The sequence below is a fragment of the Gossypium raimondii genome, chromosome 10 (assembly GCF_025698545.1).
Source record: "Gossypium raimondii isolate GPD5lz chromosome 10, ASM2569854v1, whole genome shotgun sequence".
NCBI lineage: Eukaryota > Viridiplantae > Streptophyta > Magnoliopsida > Malvales > Malvaceae > Gossypium > Gossypium raimondii.
The window spans coordinates 23,402,234-23,421,180 of record NC_068574.1 but is presented as its reverse complement, the minus strand read 5'-3'; the positions used below and the strand labels follow the sequence as shown (position 1 = coordinate 23,421,180).

At 34.2% G+C, this 18,947-nt stretch overlaps 2 protein-coding genes and 1 long non-coding RNA gene across 12 annotated transcripts; 1 reads left to right on the top strand and 2 right to left on the bottom strand.

Annotated features, from left to right (window-relative positions):
* Nucleotides 1–422: 422 nt before the first annotated feature.
* Nucleotides 423–2,852, bottom strand: LOC105778272 (pentatricopeptide repeat-containing protein At1g12300, mitochondrial). 2 transcript variants are annotated; one of them, XM_012601946.2, is made up of 2 exons: nt 2,620–2,851; nt 423–2,528 (listed from the first exon to the last, which is right to left on the bottom strand). In XM_012601946.2, the coding sequence occupies exon 2, from the start codon at nt 2,423–2,425 to the stop codon at nt 644–646; it is 1,782 nt and encodes a 593-aa protein (XP_012457400.2). In that variant the 5' UTR covers nt 2,426–2,528; nt 2,620–2,851; the 3' UTR covers nt 423–643. The 2 variants fall into 2 exon arrangements, with proteins under 2 accessions (XP_012457400.2, XP_012457399.2); XM_012601945.2 differs by having other exon boundaries at nt 423–2,852.
* A 5,304-nt stretch (nt 2,853–8,156) lies between these two features.
* On the top strand, nt 8,157–8,990 carry LOC105778355 (uncharacterized). Its single transcript, XR_001128676.2, has 2 exons — nt 8,157–8,337; nt 8,514–8,990. It is a non-coding gene; the product is annotated as an uncharacterized LOC105778355 (long non-coding RNA).
* A 778-nt stretch (nt 8,991–9,768) lies between these two features.
* LOC105776248 (pentatricopeptide repeat-containing protein At1g63330) lies at nt 9,769–15,976 on the bottom strand. 9 transcript variants are annotated; one of them, XM_052622668.1, is made up of 7 exons: nt 13,128–15,976; nt 12,772–12,893; nt 12,579–12,675; nt 12,337–12,490; nt 11,542–11,684; nt 10,493–11,211; nt 9,769–10,375 (listed from the first exon to the last, which is right to left on the bottom strand). In XM_052622668.1, exon 1 carries the CDS (start codon nt 15,839–15,841, stop codon nt 13,526–13,528), a length of 2,316 nt encoding a protein of 771 aa, XP_052478628.1. In that variant the 5' UTR covers nt 15,842–15,976; the 3' UTR covers nt 9,769–10,375; nt 10,493–11,211; nt 11,542–11,684; nt 12,337–12,490; nt 12,579–12,675; nt 12,772–12,893; nt 13,128–13,525. The 9 variants fall into 9 exon arrangements, with proteins under 9 accessions (XP_052478628.1, XP_052478631.1, XP_052478626.1 ...); XM_052622671.1 differs by having other exon boundaries at nt 10,493–10,876; XM_052622666.1 differs by having other exon boundaries at nt 11,542–11,664.
* Nucleotides 15,977–18,947: the final 2,971 nt, after the last annotated feature.

The following is an 18,947-nucleotide window of genomic DNA, read 5'->3' as shown; positions in this document are numbered from 1 at the left end:
CCTGAAATTGATGGTACTTTTGCTTGTGAAACACCCACTTTCAACGTTCCTAACTGCTATTCAAACTATGGAATGGAAAACTTGAGCTCATCTCTCATTGCATATCAGAAAACATAACTTCTTCCAGCTCACCTTGATAGATTAGCTCCTGTATGTTGGCCCATCCTGAGTACAATTACACTAAGGATCATACTCCTAATCCATATCCGAATATGAAACAGAGTTTCACTCTTTTATGCCATGATTCTGTCTTATTTGAGCTGTGAAAATGAATTGAGAAACAGGGCATAGCTGCTTTCAGTTTTTCTTATGAGAAGCATCCCATGATTCATGCTTAAACATTGAATCGCCCAAAACATGGCATATTCTGATGTATTTAAATCACTACAAAACTATCCCATTACATAATCATTAGGATGATATAAAAAATAAAAAGACAAGGTCGATCTCCATTTTAATTAGTGTTGTAAATGAAACATGGTGTATATCATCTGTTTCTTTCATCCTTAAAGTACATCAACTAAACTAAAAGTAGACCTTAAACTCACTCACTGTAGTTTCCAGAAACTCTTCAACTTATCACAGCAATACAATTGGTTATGAAAAAATTTATTCACATTCAAAAGTGACAATCTTTACACTATTAGATCAAGATTGATTTACCATATCGTAAGATGAGATCCAAAAATAAGGTGGCAGAGCATAAATCTGCAGAAAAGCCCTTATCGACCATTTCCGTAAGAAGTTGTGTTGCCTTTGAGGTATAGTTGTTTTGGATGAACCCTTGGATCATTACATTATAACAGCAACTATTAGGCAAGCAATCATTATCTCCCATACTCCTAAACAATTGGTATGCTTCATCCAACAATCCCTTTCTACAAAAACCATTAATCATTATAGCATATGAGTAAACATCAGGTTTTAAACCATTGACTGAAAGTTCACGAAATACTTCCTTCGCAACTTCGATATACCCAATTTTGCACAAGCCACCAATAAGGATATTATAAGAGACAATATCAAGTTTCAGCCCACTGTTCCGCATTGCTTGAAAAAAATTCAATGCTTCTTTGAGTTTGCCTCTTTTGCATAAACCATCCAGCAAAATTGAACAGGTCATTAGATTTGGAACTTGCCCAGAAGCAAGCATCTTTTCCAAAAGTTCATATGCAGCTGAAATTCTCCCTAATCGACACATTCCTTGCATAAGAGTGCTGTAGGTGATGGTATCAGGGATTGGTCCTTTTTGAGCCATTTTGTGAAAGAGTTCCATTGCTTTGCCCAACCTTTTAGCTTTACAATATCCGTTGATCATGATGTTGAAACTACATATATCAGGAACACAACCCTTCTTAATCATCAACTGAAATACACTTCTAACTTTATCCATTTTATTTCGCAAGCAATAGCCGTTTATCAATGCATTATAGGTAACAACATCAGGCTCAATGCCTTGATTTCTCATTGTGTCAACAATATCTTCAGCTTCAGAAACCATCCCCTCCTTACAAAGTGCATCGACCAATATACTATACGTGACAACATTAGGCTCAATGCCTTGCTTTATCATTGTCTCAAAAATATCTTTAGCTTCAGGAATCATCCCTTCCTTACAATGTGCATCAACCAATATACTATACGTAACAACATTAGGCTCAATGCCTTGCTTTCTCATTGTGTCAATGGTATCTACAGCTTCAGAAATTGTCCCCTCCTTGCAATGTGCATCAATCAACATATTATACATGAAAATATCAAGTGAAATATTTTTATCCACCATTTCATTCAAAAGCCTTGTTGCCTCCTTTTGCAAGCCTGAATTACACATAGCATGAATTAAGCAACTATAACTAACCATATTTGGTGTAATGCCCTTAACCTTCATTTGGGAGAAGAGATCTAGAGCCTCATTTTGTAACCCACACTTGCAAAGATAGTCAATGACAGTGTTATATGCTACAATATCGGGTTCGAAACCTCTTTTTTCCATCATCCTCAGAAACCTAACAGCACTTTTCATATTCCCTGTCTTAAACAACCCATTAAGTATTGTATTGTAAGCAATTAAATTAGGTTGATACCCTTTTCCAATCATATCATCAAACAAACTCAAAGCCTGAGAAATCTTACTTTGCTTACAAAGTCCATTAAGCAAAGTGGACAAAGTTATAACATCAGGTTCAACACCTAGCTTCAACATTTTACCCAAAACAGAAAACCCAAAATCAATATAACCTAATTGACAAAAGCAATTAATCAAGATGTTGAAAGAATAAACATCATGAGAAACCCCTAGTAATTGTAATCGGCTATACATAGAAACAACAACGGCATAATGTTTCGTTCTAACAATGGCTACTAATAATCTATTGAATTCCACAGTTGAAGGCATTGGGTACTTGTCAATCATCCTATAAAACATATTCAAAGCATCATCAACATTATGGAGGCCATCATACTTCTTTCTCTTCCCCCTTACAGAAATGGAATTCTTACTAAACGCACTGACGTGGGTAGCAGAGGTGCTAAAATAACGAGAAAAGGGAGAGCGGAAATAAGAAAGATTCTTTCCACCATTAACAATAGAAGTAAAAAGTAAAGAAGGATTAAGCTTACCCATATCTTGAATTAAGGAAAATGGAAAAGGCAAGAGGTGAGCTTGAATGAAACCAGAAAAACTTATGTTATCATCTATTCTCCCTCTGTTAAAAGATGGGCCCTTAAATTCTGAGACTGAGAGAGCTGAATTTTAGATCGTATTCACTCAATCGTAAGCCATGCAAGAGACCATTCCGCCAAGTTTTGGTTGTTTTAGGGTTTAATGTATTCATGAAAAAAAGAATAGCGGAAATTTTTTATTTCATTATTTATAAAAGCATCTGTAAAATATATTTTTTATAGTAGGGTTTTATTTGGGCAAAATTGAGATTTAGGTCAATTTTATGCGAAAATAGGTCGAGATTGAAAATATTGGTGATTTTACAAAATATTTAGGGTTTTAAGTCAATTTCTGAGATATTTAAGGGAACAGGTCGATTTTGATGAGATATTAGCTTTTTAGTTAGATAGTTAAAATGTTAATGATTTTGTTTTTGAGTCTTGGGTTTAATTCTTCTCCTACTCACATTTGTATTTTTATTTAATTTGTTTCAAGCTTTACTTTTATTTTTAATTACTATTTTAAACATACTAGATTTTTGATTAGATAGCTAATTAATAATGATTTTATTTTTGAGTCTCGAGTTCGATTCTTCTTCTAAGCACATTCATATTTTTTATTCTATATTGTTTCAAGCTTTTTTATTTTTAAATTCAAACTAGGGAAAATTTATCTACATCAAGACCCTATGCTCGAGGTTGACAATTATGCTCATCAAAAAACACACATGAAGGCTTGTATTAATTCAATTGATGAAAAGGCATGGCATGGTGTGTTGACTAAATAGAAACCCCCCCCATATTGGATACTAAAAGTGGAAAGGTCATGAAACCAAATGTACAGTGAACCACTAAGGAAGAAAAGTGGGCAAATTCTAACTCAAAAGTCTTATATGCAATCTTTTGTAGAGTAGATATACAAGAGTTTAGGGTTGCAAAGTGCAAGGTTGCAAAGGTTACTTGGGATATCTTGGAGGCTCCTCATGAAGGAACATCCACCAATCAAAGATGCAAATGTTAAGCAATTTTACTTAGATTGATTAAATGGAGTCATTAACTTAGTGAAATTAGATTAATAAAAAACTCAGAAGTCTTATTAAAATGTCAAAAGTTAAAAAGTTACTGTTTTAAGACAATCGTCTTAGGGGTGTTATAGCCTTCCTTTTGTGTAACCAAACTTCCAAACCCAAATCTAATAAGTTGACCAAGTCTATTCTTTTAGAGTTTTTTTAAGTTAATTCTAAAATGAGTAGACTCATAAGTGACTAACCAAACCTAGCCTTAAGTTCGTTAGTGTCGAACTTACTTAGAATATTTTTGTGTCTAGCTTAGTAGGAAAATGTTATGAAAATACAAATATAGGCAAATTTAGAGTTTATAGAATTTAGATAATATTTAGACATTTCTTTATCTATTTTCACATAGAGGCGTAATAGGTGTTTTCACATATACACATAACAGAGTTGTATACTTGAGTAGCAGTCATTGAATTATTTATTTCTTAATCCAAAAATCTAAAATTAGAACTCGTCTGATGTTTTAGAAACTAGACTTACTTACCTTCCACCACAAAATTTTTATAATTTCACCATGAGTGAATTAATATCAGAGTTTTTTTTTTTAAAGTCGCTATTGTTCTGCTACAAGGCAGTTTCAACCTTTTTCTCTTAAAAATATTTATCTTTTAATAAATCATTTATATGGCATTAACATTTGTTGTTAGAAACTAGACTCAATAATCTTTTCAGACATATAAAGCTCATATTCTAATTCATTTTATACAAGCTTTCAAATTCGAAGGATGTTGCCAAGAGTTTTGACATTTCCTCACTAAAACAAATTTATCTCATAATGTAAAATTCGGATGCAAGTTTCGTTTATTCAATTAAAACTAGAATCACTAATATTTTAAAATATATATGGATAAACTTTTAATTCAATTTCTACAATTTTGAAAAAATTTAAAGGTACATCGTTATTGTCACCAAACTATTTTAATGGAATTGTTCATTACCCAATTTCTCAAATGACACATTCAACACATTTTCCTCATTAATAACACATATCATACTTATTCACGTATCATATCATCATAGTTATTAACCATTTCATGGCAACCAAACTTACCATAGCACATTATTAATAAGACAATTTCATAAGCAAGCTTACTACCACAACTTTCTAATCACTTATTTCAACAATTTTTAAGCTATGGAATTTGCAACCACTCATTACACACTCACTTTCATGTTTATTATACAAGTTGATAAATTACATATACTTGTTAGTATAGGAAAGTAAGATTATCCAAGAGTACTTACCTCTTAGATTTATTTTTACAAATCCAAACTTTCAAACACTTGAATACATCATTAATAAGCTTGGAATTTCCATTTTCCATCAATTCCTCATTTTCTCATACACAATAATAAAACCAACTAATAGTATCTAAAAATTCCAACTTTACCATAAGCAAAATCAAAAGTCAAGTTAGGTGTGAAGGAAAACATCATTTGTTACCTTATTGAAGCTTTTGAAAAAAATGTAATGATTGCAATGTGCTTGAGGAAGTGGGCACTTTCTTACCCATTGGGACAGGCAGTCAGCTTTTCATATTTAGGTGATTGGCAATTTATTAAACCAAATATTTTGGTTGAGCTGAGTTCATGGATAATTTTAAGCCCATTAGTGAAGATCATATTACTTGAGGAAACATATTTGGAGAACTGGATCGGATCGAGTTTAATCCCATGGATTGAGAAAGTTGGATCAGATTGGAATGTTGAAGACTTAGTTGCTAACAGTCTTTGTTTACTTTGTTTGTTATTATTATATTGTATTCAACTTGTTTACCTATTGTTTTATCAGGATTGTTATAAATTTTCATGATGTTAGCAAGTCTCGAAAAACTCTATATAATTGAGAGATTTGTATAGGTTGATGTACAGATTATAGAGAGCACTTGATTTGTTTTGTTCAAGTGGGAAATATTATTTGTGAAAGTGCATTTTGATTGTAAAACCTTTATGTTGTGAATTTACAAGCTAAGTTCTCAATGGGGAATTGAGTGGTGAGAGTTCTAGTCTTCAAAGGTGCAAAAGTGATGAAATTGTCACAAGGGTGTGATAGATTTAGGTTCACTTATTGTAAGTGTTTGAAGATAATGGATACTTCTCACTGAGCTAGGCTCCGTAAACGTAAGAAAATCAACTTGCATAAACAATCTTTGTGTCCCCTCTTTTTGTTTTGTGTTTCACGATGCTTGGAGAAGTGTTAACTTCCCCAATCACTTTTGCCAGCACTTAACTTATTACTTAACAATTGTTTCAGGTCAACATAAGCTTTCTTTCTCTATCTTCAACTTTCTATCTTAAGAACCATAAAAACTCTTGCTAAAAAATGGAGGTTTGAAGGTGAACTTAAGTTTGGAAAAGTGTTTTTTTCTTGTTCTTAACAAAATATCAAAATTGGGGTTGAGATCTTGTGTAAATTTGAAAAAAAAAATGCAAGAAAAATGAAAAAGAAAAGAAACTCCACCAAAGGAAGTATGTGGAATGGTTGAGAGAGGCTTCAATATTTTCCAAACTCATTGGTTCCTAAATTGTTCCAAGAATTTCCAAATTGGATTTATCATAGCATTTATTCATATCAAGTTCTAGAGCACCTGAGATTCCAATACATTTAGCTCTCTTTTATATCATGTGAGTAATTTTCATCCTCACCAAAATATTATCACATATTTAGTGGTCCTATAAAAGCGTTTTGATATAGTTAAAGTTGTCGAAACCATTTTTAAATTTGAAAAATGGGGATCGACTTTGAAAATAAAAATAGGGAGTCGCCACCGACCTTTTAAGGAGGTGTGGTCGGATCACCTTGAAAACGATTTTGGTCTGCGAAATTTGAGAAAACAGGTTCGGGAGTCTGTTATGCACGAGGAAGGGTTAGCACCCTCGTGACGCCCAAAATTGGTACCGAATTGATTGTTTAATGTCTTAATGTCGAAATTTTGAAAAGATTTTAAAATACGATCCTTTTATTTTGAATAAAATGAATTGGAAGATAAATCGTCACACTCAGTAAGTTAGAGTGCAACATTTTAAATCTTCAAAATTAAATTTATTTCTTAACCTTTTAAAACCTATGCATTTTGAGAAGGATTTTCGATTATCTGGGTCAAATGAGAAAATCAAAACCCGGTAAGTTAGGGTTCGATTCCACCAAATTCCTAAATATCGAATATTGCCTTTATTTTTTAAAATCCTCGTCTCGAGAAAATAACATGTTATATCCAATGCATTAGGACACGACGTGTCGAATTCCCGAGAATGGTTTTTTATTTGAAATTTGTACGTTAAAAATTTCGATTATTTAGATTCAACGAGGGAATTGGAACCCAATACGTTAGGGCTCAATTCTTTCGAAGATTCCAAATGTCGAATATTTGCGTTATTTACGAATAAAACGATTTTAATGCTCGAACAAAATGCAATTCCCTTTTTAAAAAAAATGATGAAGCGATAATGTAACGCGAAATGGTAGTTCGGAAATTAAAATGTACACTAATGAGCGACAAAGAATCAATAAATACAAATAAGCAATAAAATACACGAGCAATAATTTTACATCTCATATTGCAAATACTAATATTAAAACAAATAAATTATAAGGAATATCAAGCAAATCAACACAAACAAAGTATAATAAGTTTTAAGACAAAATAAAATGAAAAAACATACAAGGAGAGGATCCAAAATTATCAATGTACGATAAATTATATGTATAAAATTTCGTCATAATGTATATATCTGAGTTTGCAATAGATTTAAAGGAAAATAAAAATACTATGTAAACAAAAATGTAATAACAAAACGAATTTAAAGCAAATACATAAGAAAAATATATAATATACCAAATAATATACATGCATAATAATAATATACAAAAGTTAAATAAAAGAAATGAAATAAAATGGCAAATTTAAAAGGAATAAGATTTCTATGCATAAAAATATCATTTGAAATTAATGATAGGTTATTATATATACATACGTATACTAAAATACATGCTATATATACATATATATGAAAATATGAAATATTATGAATTTATAAAAAAAATTAGTTTAACTAATATATATAAATATATTATTAAAATAATACCAACAAATGAAATTAATGATAATAAACCAATTAGTTCAATGAAAGCGGACCTATTTTGAAACCAAACAAAATTTTAAGGGTTAATTTGAAATAAGTGAGCCAACGTCCACATTGAAAATCATCGGAAATCATAGGGACTAAAGCAGCAATTAAACGCATGGATCTGGACATTCAAATCCTACAGTGAAAACGACGTCATTTGACTGAGGACTCGGATGAAATCAGAATCAAATAGCCCATCAGACCTAAAGCGCGCGGATCCTTCCCTCGGGTCGGGTCACCGCGCGGGTTGAGGGCTATCATACGGCGTCGTTTTAATAATCTACCTAAAAAACAAAAAACCTAAACTAACCTAATCTACCATTTGAAGGAAAAAAGAAAAAAATAAATAAAAGAAAACCTAAGCACACTCTCCCTCTGCGCCGCTCGGTGGATCATCGCCTCCTTCGAAGGCTCCCCGAACACTGCTCCAAACTCCGATGACGACGGAGGGAGAGCGAAAGGTCCAGTCGAGGTATGCCTCTCTCTCCTTTTTATTGTTTTTATTTTAAACAAAGATTGAAGAACATAAAAACTAGAAAAAGAAATAAAAGAAAATGAGTCTGATAACCAGTAAAAAAGAAAAATACTGGGAAGTCACCTTTCTTCCAATTTTTGTATTGAAAATGCGTGTGTGTTTTTTATATTCAGTGTGCGTGTTCCAAAAAAAGGGGATCCCTTTACAAAAATCGAAAACGGCTTTATATAGCCGGAAATACAATAGAAATTTTACAGGTAATTTTTCTAAATTCCTCCTATTTTTCTCTGCTATTCCTTTTGCGTTTGTTGCGTTCTGTTTTTTGCTCGTTTGTTGGTCCTTTGCAGGTACATGGTCGTACGAGGGCCAGCATGTACGGGGGCTATGCGTGGGAGGGGCGTGCTTGTACGGAGGCTCGCGCACACACACGAGAGGGGGCTCGTGCTCGATTGCGGCGCGGTAACTGCTGCCTAGGGTTTCTGATATCCCCATGTTAGGCTAATTTGGGCTGAGTGATTTGGGCCTGGAGGGTTAAGTATTGGGTTAACAATTTAGGCTTGGGAATTTTGGGTTTTGTAATCGGGTTTGGACTTGGTTGTAATAAACTGGACATTTATTTGGTTTATTTGTTATTTATTTGGGTTCTAATATTTGTATCGGGCCAGGCAAATTTGGGCCATTACAAAGGTTTTTCACCATTACCTTGGCAATAATTTTGTAAACAACCTTGCAAAGGTTGATGGATCTAAAATAAAGATGTCTATGAATCATGTTAGAACTTGATTTTAAATAAAATTTTAAGCTGAGGCCCAAGTCTAATCTAACTTGTTCATAAGCTTTTATATTATTGTTTAAAAATAATAAAATATCTCCTTTCAAAATAATAATAATAATAATAATAATATATTTTTATATTAATATTTATATATTTTTATAATTAAAATTGAATAAAATATTTTTATAGTTTTATATTAATTTAAATTGGAGTCACTCCACCATGGACAAATTTAGACTAAAGTAACTTTACCACCTCTAGATTGATTTGCTTCGGTGTCGATGGTGTTCATTTCTTTCAACATTTTCCCAGTTCTGAAAACACTGAGATAAGCTTTTAATACCAACAATCCAACAAGCTTAGAAGAAAATGACTGGTTTTCCATCTAGACCCAGAGGCTTAAGAGGTCTTATGTTGAAGATTGCCTCTTTATTGTCTTCCGTACTATTAATAGTATTCTAAATTTCTCTCATAAAAAATCCAGTCAAATATATGTGTATATTTTTTTTTTCAGATTGCAAATTTTCGTTATCCGTATGTAACCTTAATGCAGTTGACTTTGAAATGCGTCCGAAGTGTAATGAGCTTCATCTCTTCTTTTCTAATCTAATTACTGACAATGCTTGGTTTAGAAGGATAAAGTGAGATGCATCTCTTCAAAATATTAAACACACATTTCACAGTCAAAACTATAATCAGATTCCCAACTGTGATATCTTAAGTTTAAAAACAAAAGGTTAAAAATCCAACATTAGATATGATTACGCAAGGTGATTACTTGGATTTCTAACTGGGAAGTGTTTCCTTGCATCTTCCCAGTAAATATACTAAAACTATTATTGTTACTGAAAAAAACTGAATGTCTGAGGCAATGATTTCTCATCGGTAACCACCACCACCACCACTTATCATCAGGCTGCCTATTCACCCCCATGCCTGGATTCATGCCCATGTTCATCCCCATTCCCATGCTCATAGGTTGCCGATTCATACCATCATAGCCTAAACTCCCATGCCAATGCCTTGGATAGGACCACCACCCACTCCCATACCCCATGCCCATGCTGGAACCCACCATGGGATCCTCTGGAGCTCTGAGAACACTAGCACCAGCACAGCCAATCCCAAAACCAGATTCCATAGAATTACCCATCGTGACAGCAGATGTCACTGCAGTCAGGGCAGGCTTTTCCATCCTATTTTCCTTCTGATTGATTGCACCAAAGTCCACCGCTATATCAGACAATGGGTTCTTTTTAGCTGCATATAGAAAATAAAGGTTTTTTTTACCATTGCATATAGAAAATAAAATGCTTTTGTCATACGATGTTAATTCTTGTTGGAGGGGCATATTTAGAAAGAGAGGTTAGTACTTACCTCCAGATATGTTTAAATTGACCAGTCCACTGCTCAATGTATCAGCCCAAACAGTTGACTTGGGCTGAAATTTATCCTCTGAGAGTTGGGAACTATAACAGGTGCTGCTGTTGACAAGGGAGGAGCCGTCTGTTGTGCCATTGAAGTGTATGATCCAGGTAGTGAAAAGAAGCCTCCCAGGACATTGTTGTTACTATGTGCACCTGATTCATTTGTGGTTTGAGGAGCAGAGGGCGAACCAACTGGCACAGCAGATCCAGCCATAAAAAACGTTTCCAGTGTTAAGCTGAGCAGCTGGTACGGCAGGGCTTTGAGGTTGAGCAGCCATTTGTGAACTGACAGGAGCCTGTGCAGCAGACCCGGGAATTTGGGGGGCCACAGACACTGTGGGAGGCAAATTTGCCATATCCATTATTCTAACTTGACTATGTAGGTTGGGCATATGGATTAGCACTTAGCTGTACAGGTTGGCCATATGCATTAGCACTGGCTGAGCAGTTTGGCCGTGTGGATTAGCATTTGGCCGTGCAGTTTGAGCCTATGGATTAGCATGTTGCTGTGCAGGTTGGTCTTATGGATTAGCATTTGGTCGTGCAGGTTCTGTATGGACTAGCATTTGGTTGTGCTAGCTGGCCACAGGGTTTGGTACTTGGCAACCCATTTTGGCCATATGGGTTAGCACTGGGTTGCACAGGCCGGCCTTATGGATTACCACTTGGCTGTGCGGATTGGTAAATGTTAGCAGCTGATCTAGCAGATTTTGAAATTCACACTGAAACCTTCTTACGTTACCCTTCTATAGTAAATATGCAGATGATAAAGATGATTATGCAAAGTAATTTCAATTTTAACTATCCATGCTGCCTTACATGGTGATTCAATTAAAGATACTTAAATCAAATGAAAACAAACAAGGCAACAACAGAACAGCATATCCATATTCACGGTGCCATTTAGGCATATATTGCAGACAGATGGAATGAAATCCTTGTACATTAACCAAAGAAAAAGGTGATTAATAAGTCTGAGATTAAACAAATCATATCTACCTGATTTCCAAAGTTAGATGCCTGTTGATTATCAGAAAAGGTGGGTAAAGCACCAGATTTAGGAAGGGCATCAGCCTTAGCAGCAGGGGTCTCGAGTATAGTTGGCACAAAGGCCAATGAATCCTACAGGGCACCAAGACAGTCTAGTTCAGAAACGGTCGAAGCAGTAGGAACAGCATTAGCAGGGGCAGGGGAGGTGTGGCAACAGGATCGGGGCAGTTGAAACAGATGAGCAAAAGATTAAAATAAGTTCCAGGTTAAAGGGATAAATGCAATAGCATCAAGATGAATCCAATTTAGGTTCCTCAAAACTAGGAGATTTTGCTCATACAATCACATGAAACTCCAACTAGTAATTTAATTTCAAATGAGTAAAGAAAAGTCAAATTTTGAAACAAGAAGCCATTGTAGCAATCTTTTATGTTTTGATTTAAAATTATCATGTACAATAATTAAAATTGCCACTAGTATAAAACCAATTGCAAAAGTTTAAGTACCAGAAAACAATCAAAATATAAAATGATTAAATCAATTCTGCAGGAAATATACACTTTGCAGCAAAATAAAAAATGAAATGGAATGGAATGTGAAGCAACATAGGATACCAAACTTATTACTTAAACAACTCATAAGTTTATATTTTGCAAGAAGATTGTTCAAGCCAAAATGTCACCATATCAACTGTGTCATATTGGATGAGCAATAAGGGCACCAGACTCAGACCATGATCATCCAACTGATAACATTGGAAGATTGGAGCATACAAACCATGGTATTTAAATACAAAATTCATACCTGAAACTGAAACACGTGGATCAAATTCATCGAAAGTCTCCACCTTTTGACTTGAAGGAGATGCTGAGTTACCAAATCACAGGTGGCTTGGTTAGGATTATTGCTAGCAGGAGAAGACAACCTGGCAGCAGCTGCTACTGAAGTTCCTACATCCCTATCATCAACGATCTTTTTAGTGCACCACCTAGAAAAATATGACTGGAAGCAACATGTCTCCAAACATTTAAGGTACAAAACAATACCTTCACTATGGACAGGACTCCAAGATGCGCTTCCTGCTAGTTCATAACTAGGACTGGAGGAGCACCATTATTTTATTCAGAGAAATGCTCATGCTGCCTTCAAAAAATTGATTTTGAAAAAATTTTAGAAACAAGAAAGCAATATTTTATTGATCAGCTAAGATGAGTTAAGAATGCATCCACTCTGAGGTACCTTCCATCCTGAGTATAATCATCAGCTCTAGCACTGATACCCCATGCAAGGAATATGGTCTTTTTTTTTTCTTTTGAGAATGGAAGATGATCATGTTAATTACATCATTCATGACAGGCATCCTGCAAAGATAAGAGCACCATACTTAAAGTTCAAAGGGGAGAATCATAAAACCTACTAAAGTATGCGTTAAAGCAGCCTGTTTAGGCATGATGGTGAGAACAGACAAGGTATATAATGAGTTGTCTGGGCCACTTGCGGTGGGAAAGTTGGAATCTCTTGCATTTCTACTGTTAATTTTAGTTACTTCTTATAACAACCAAGTAAGTTAAAGAAAGAAAGAATCAACGAGGCACCTGCTGGAGCAGCCAATTGAGACCAGCCGATTGCTTCAGCTTTTAGCAAGTGAAGCTTCGAGCTTTTGCAATGAAGTGTTGAGGATTTGCGCATAATAGTCATTGGTGCTGAATAAAAACTCAGCTTGGCAGGAAACAGCCAACCCAATAAAGAAACTTACTTCAAAGATCTAAGAAGAAAACATTCTCAAGAAAATCACTAGTGAAGCGTGAAACATGGTGTATAACACTTATTTGCTTCATCCTTAATGTTTAAAGTCCATTAACAAAATTGAAAATAGACTTTGATACTCACTGTAGTTTCCAGAAACTTTAACTTATCACAGAAGTACAATTGGTTACCGAACAAATTGATTCACATTCGCAATGTGACAATCTTTACACTAATAGTGAAACATTCAGATCAAAATTGATTCATTAGATTGCAAGATGAGATCCACAAATAAGGTGGCAGTGCATAAATCTGCACAAAAGCCCTTTCCAACCATTTCTGTAAGAAGTTCCGTTGCTTTTGAGGTATAGCTATTTCGAAGAAACGCCTGGATCATTACATTATAACAGCAGTCAACAGGAAAACAATCATTATCTCCCATGCTTCTAAACAACTGGTATGCTTCATCTAGCAATCCCTCTTTACATAATCCATTAATCACAATATCATATGTGTAAACATTTGGTTTTAAACCATTGACTGAGAGTTCATGAAATAATTCCTTTGCAACTTCAATTTGCCCAGCTTTGCACAAGCCATCAATTACAACACAATAAGAGTCGGTATCAAGTTTCAACCCACTATTCCGCATTGCTTGAAAAAATTCCAATGCCTCGTCAAGTTTACCTCTTTTGCAAAAATCATCCAACAAAATCGAAATGGTCATTAGATCTGGAACTTCTCCAGATGTAAGCATCTTTCTTAAAAGTTCACATGCAGTTGAAACTCTCCCTAATTGACACATACCCAACATAAGAGTTCTGTATGTGACAAAATTAGGCTCAATGCATTGTTTTCTCATTGTGTCGACAATACATTCAGCTTCAGAAACCATCCCATTCTTGCAAAGTGCATCAATAAATATGTTATAGGTGACAACATCAGGCTCCACACCTTGCTTTCTCATTGTGGCAATGGTATCTACAGCTTTAGAAATACTCCTCTCCTTGCAATACGCATCAACCAATATATTATACGTCACAACATCAGGCTCAATGCCTTCCTTTCTCATTGTGTCAACAATATCTTCGGCTTCAGAAACCCTCCCCTCCTTGCAATGTGCATCAACTAATGTACTATACGTGACAACATCAGGCTCAATGCCTTGCTTTCTCATTGTGTGAACCATATCCAAAGATTCAGAAATTAGCCTCTCCTTGCACCATGCATCAACCACTATATTATAGGTGACAACATCAGGCTTGACACCTTGCTTTCTCATCGCATTAAAGATATTTACAGCTTCCGAAATTGTCCCCTCCTTGCAATGTGCATCAATCAATATGTTATACGTGAAAATATCAGGAGAAACATTGTTACCCACCATTTCATTCAAAAGCTTGGTTGCCTCCTGCTGCTGGCCTGAATTACACATACCATGAATTAAGCAATTGTAAATAACAATATTTGGTCTAATGCCCTTAACCTTCACTTCAGAGAAGAGGTCGAGAGCCTCATTTAGTAACCCATTCTTACAAAGACAGTCAATAAGGGTGCTATATGCTCTAATATTGGGTTCGAAACCTCTTTCATTCATCGTCCTTAGAAACTTAACAGCTCGACCAGTGTTCCCAGTCTTACACAACCCATTAAGTACTGTATTGTAAGCAACTGAATCAGGTCGACACCCTTTTTTGATCATTTCATCAAACAAACTTGCAGCCTGAGAAACCTTGCTTTGATTACAAAGTCCATTAATCAAAGTGGACAAAGTTACAACATCAGGTTCAAAACCTAACTTGAGCATTTTCCCTAAAACAGAAAACCCAAAATCAACTTTACCTAACTGACAAAAGCAATTAATCAAGATGTTGAAAGAATAAGCATCATGTGAAACTCCCCATAGTTCCATCTGGCTGCCCAGAGAAACAGCAAGCGCATAATGTTTCATTCTAACAGCTCGACCAGTGTTACCAGACTTGCACAACCCATTAAGTACTGTATTGCAAGCAAATGAATCAGGTCGATACCCTTTTTCGATCATTTCATAAAACAAATCCACAGCCTGAGAAACCCTGCTTTGATTACAAAGTCCATTAATCAAGGTGGACAAAGTTACAACATTAGGTTCAAAACCTAACTTGAGCATTTTCCCCAAAACAGAAAACCCAAAATCAACTTTACCTAAATGACAAAAGCAATTAATCAAGATGGTGAAAGAATAAGCATTATGTGAAACTCCCCGTAATTCCATCTGGCTACCCAGAAAAACAACAAGCGCATAATGTTTCATTCTAACAATGGCCTGTAATAATATAGAGAACTCCACGATTGAAGGCTTAGGGCACTCGTCAATCATCTTGTTAAATAAAGATAAAGCACCATTAAGATTATGGAAGCGATCATGCTTTTTCTGCAATCCCCTTACAGGCATGGAATCCTTACTTAAAGATTCGACGTGGGTAGCAATGGTGTTAAAAGAAGAAGAAAAAAAAGAAGGGTATAGAATAGAAAGATTCCTTCGACCATTTAGAAGCGATGAAGAAGAAGGAAGCTTACCCATATCTTGAAATTAGGAAAAATGGGAAAACCAAAAGCTGCGGTTGAAGCAAACCACAAACGACGCAACTCCCAGAAGAAGGAAAAATAAGTGAACGAACTCAATCTATACTTCTCAGACGGGTACGGGTCGGATAGAAACTTGTATGTATTTAACGTTCTAGAATCTATCGTTGCAACTTTCTGAATCACAACTTAGCCCCAAGTATTTTTATATCTACATTAATGATTTAATTGAGAATATTTATATCTTATTTTTAACAATAATCCAATGGATTAATATATGCTTTAGCCCCTGAATTTAGTTACTTCTATTTAATAAGTTTTAACTAATTACAAATTGTTAACTTTATCCTGCTATTACAAATTTTTTTAATTTGTTCTATGTTTTAATTTACTAGTTTCTAATAACATATGTTTCATATGATTTTATGTGTTTAATTTTAATTAGTTTTTAAATAAAATATTTTTAATTATTGCAATTAATTTTTAAATTCTTTTTTAATTGTTAAATATTATTTAAATATATTAACTTATTTAACGATTTAAATATAATAAAATACATTTTCAAATATCATATTAAAAATTTGATATTTTCTAGATCAATTTTTTAATAATATTAAAATATTTGTACTATTTTCAACATATAATATAATTTTACTTTATGTAATCATTATTTAAAATAGGTTAAAGGGGTATATAAGCCCCTAAACTTTCGAAAAAAACCAATTAAGTCCTTCCACAAAAAACTACACTCAATTAAGCCCACAAACTTTCAAATTGCATCAATTAAGCCCTTTGACTAATGTTTTTCATCTTAGACCGTTAAGAGCCCTGACATGGCACTCCATGTCAGTGAGAGCTGTTGACGTACTGCCACGTCGATTGCCACATCAACAAAAAGTAAATAATTAAAAATTAAAATAATTTTTTATTTTTTACTGGAGGTTCATTCATTTCAAAACTTATTTTTAAAAATTAAAAAAGTATTTTTTTAAAATGATAAATTTATAATAGCATTATTGAAATTTATAAAATTATTAAATCAAATTTTAAAAAATAAAAATTATTTAAAAGTTAAAGTTCAAAAGGATAACTATGTATTCAAATTCATTGAAGATTGTTTTCTTGAATTATATAAAGTTTAAAAAATATATTTGTTGATGCTTAAGTTAGCATAAAAAGTTCAATATATTTGTTGATGACCTGCATCAATGTGTTCTTAGTAGTAGAAGGTCCTGTAGGGGAGGAAAGCCGTTATCATGTCGGGGTATGATCTCAAACGCACTCTGATGATAAAATTGAAATTTTATTTGTTACTGGTAAGGGTGAGCATTCGATTGAATCGAATGAAAAAATTTCGAGTTAATCGAGTTGACGAATCCTATTTTATCATCTTAACTCGATTTGAAATTTTCTCGAATTGACGAATGAGATGAAATTCGAATTAAATCGAATATATTTATTCGAGTTAAATTTAAAAAATGACTTTGGGTCCTTGTAGCCACTGCCACGCATGGAAACAAGTTAGTTGATAAATGGTTAAATATGCACATGTTTAGGTATGTTTGATGTATGTGCTTGAGGTGCCTAAATGACATATTGGTTGTATGGATTATTAGACTATTGTATGGACCGTTTTATGTAGGTTTTGAGCATGTTTAGAAGCCTTGATCATATGTGCAAAAGTATTTAGGCTTATGCTTGGGAAGGGTGAAAGAAATGACTTGATTTTAGCCATTTTCTTGTCCACACGGCCTAAGACACGGGCTTGTGTCTCAATCGTGTGTGACACACAACCATGTGACATGGCCGTGTGTCCTTTGTAGGTTTTAAAGGTTGCAAGTTAGGCAGTTACATGGCCTAACACACGGCCTGGCGCACGGGCGTGTGAGACCATTTCGATAGTTACACGGCCTAGCACACGAACGTGTGGCTTGGTCGTGTGACCCAAGTTAGAGAGTTACACGGGCATGGACATGGGCTGGAACACTGCCGTGTGTCCATATTCCGTATGTTACACGTCCGTGTGACCCTTTGCAGTATGAAATTTGCTATCTTTTTCCTTAATGTTTCAAATGTTTCCGATTTAGTCCCGAATCGTTTCTAAAGTATTTCTAAGGCCTCGAGGGCTCGAATAAGGGACAATATGTTTATGACTGAATGAATTATACCATGATTTAAGAAATGATTAAATGTGAATTTTTTTAAGTTATGCTTTTATGGTAATGCTCCGTAACCCTATTCCGGCGATAGATACGAGTAGGGGTGTTACACTATTATTTTGACTGGGATGTTACTAACACTTTGTTTACCATACCTTCATGAAGTTCTATTAAAAAATCCCAGAATCGTATTCCATTTGTAGAAGTGTGTGATTTGACGATCAATTGCGTAAGTCTCATTGAATCACAATCGTTTTTAATCAAGGGTTATTTATTTATTAAATACGTACTAACACGAGTATTTGGTCAAAGCCGTGGTGATTCTAGAATCGAACTCTTCCCTTTCAAAGTGGAATTGGGATTTGTGCAATCGTATTTACAAGGTGTGGGCACTTACTTTTAATAATGATGGTTGATGATAATATTGATAAAAATAATTTAATAAGTAATAAAATATTATTGTTAATATTATTCTTTGAATAATGAAATATTGGGTGAACACAAAAGTCTTCTTAAGGATTGATCTAAGATTCGATAAAAGAGAATACCAAGTAAGTTCCTGAAACTTCAGATCTGTGATAATGATTGTGATTTGGTGATTTCTATAAAATATGTAATTTTGTGATTTCTATTACTCATGACATGTGATTTATGATTATTGGATTATGCATATGCAAATGATGTGAAAATATGATTATCGATGTTCTGATTCGTATGAAAAATATGTTACTATTCTGATCTTCTGATTCGCATGTTAAACATGCCATTATGATAAAATATATACGAGATCTGATCTGCATGTTAAGCATATTGTATTCTGATATTTTTTATTCGCATGTAAAGCATGCCTATTGAAAATTTGTTTTGTATGCCATATCACATGCATGGGGATGGGAAAATATGTATGGAGGAAGTATTTGACAACAAATCTACATTATCTGGCGG

What these genes read in the sequence shown, in the direction of transcription:
- LOC105778272 (XM_012601945.2), bottom strand. Translation starts at nt 2,623, where the DNA reads ATGGGTAAGCTTAATCCTTCTTTACTTTTTACTTCTATTGTTAATGGT.
- LOC105776248 (XM_052622667.1), bottom strand. Translation starts at nt 15,841, where the DNA reads ATGGGTAAGCTTCCTTCTTCTTCATCGCTTCTAAATGGTCGAAGGAAT.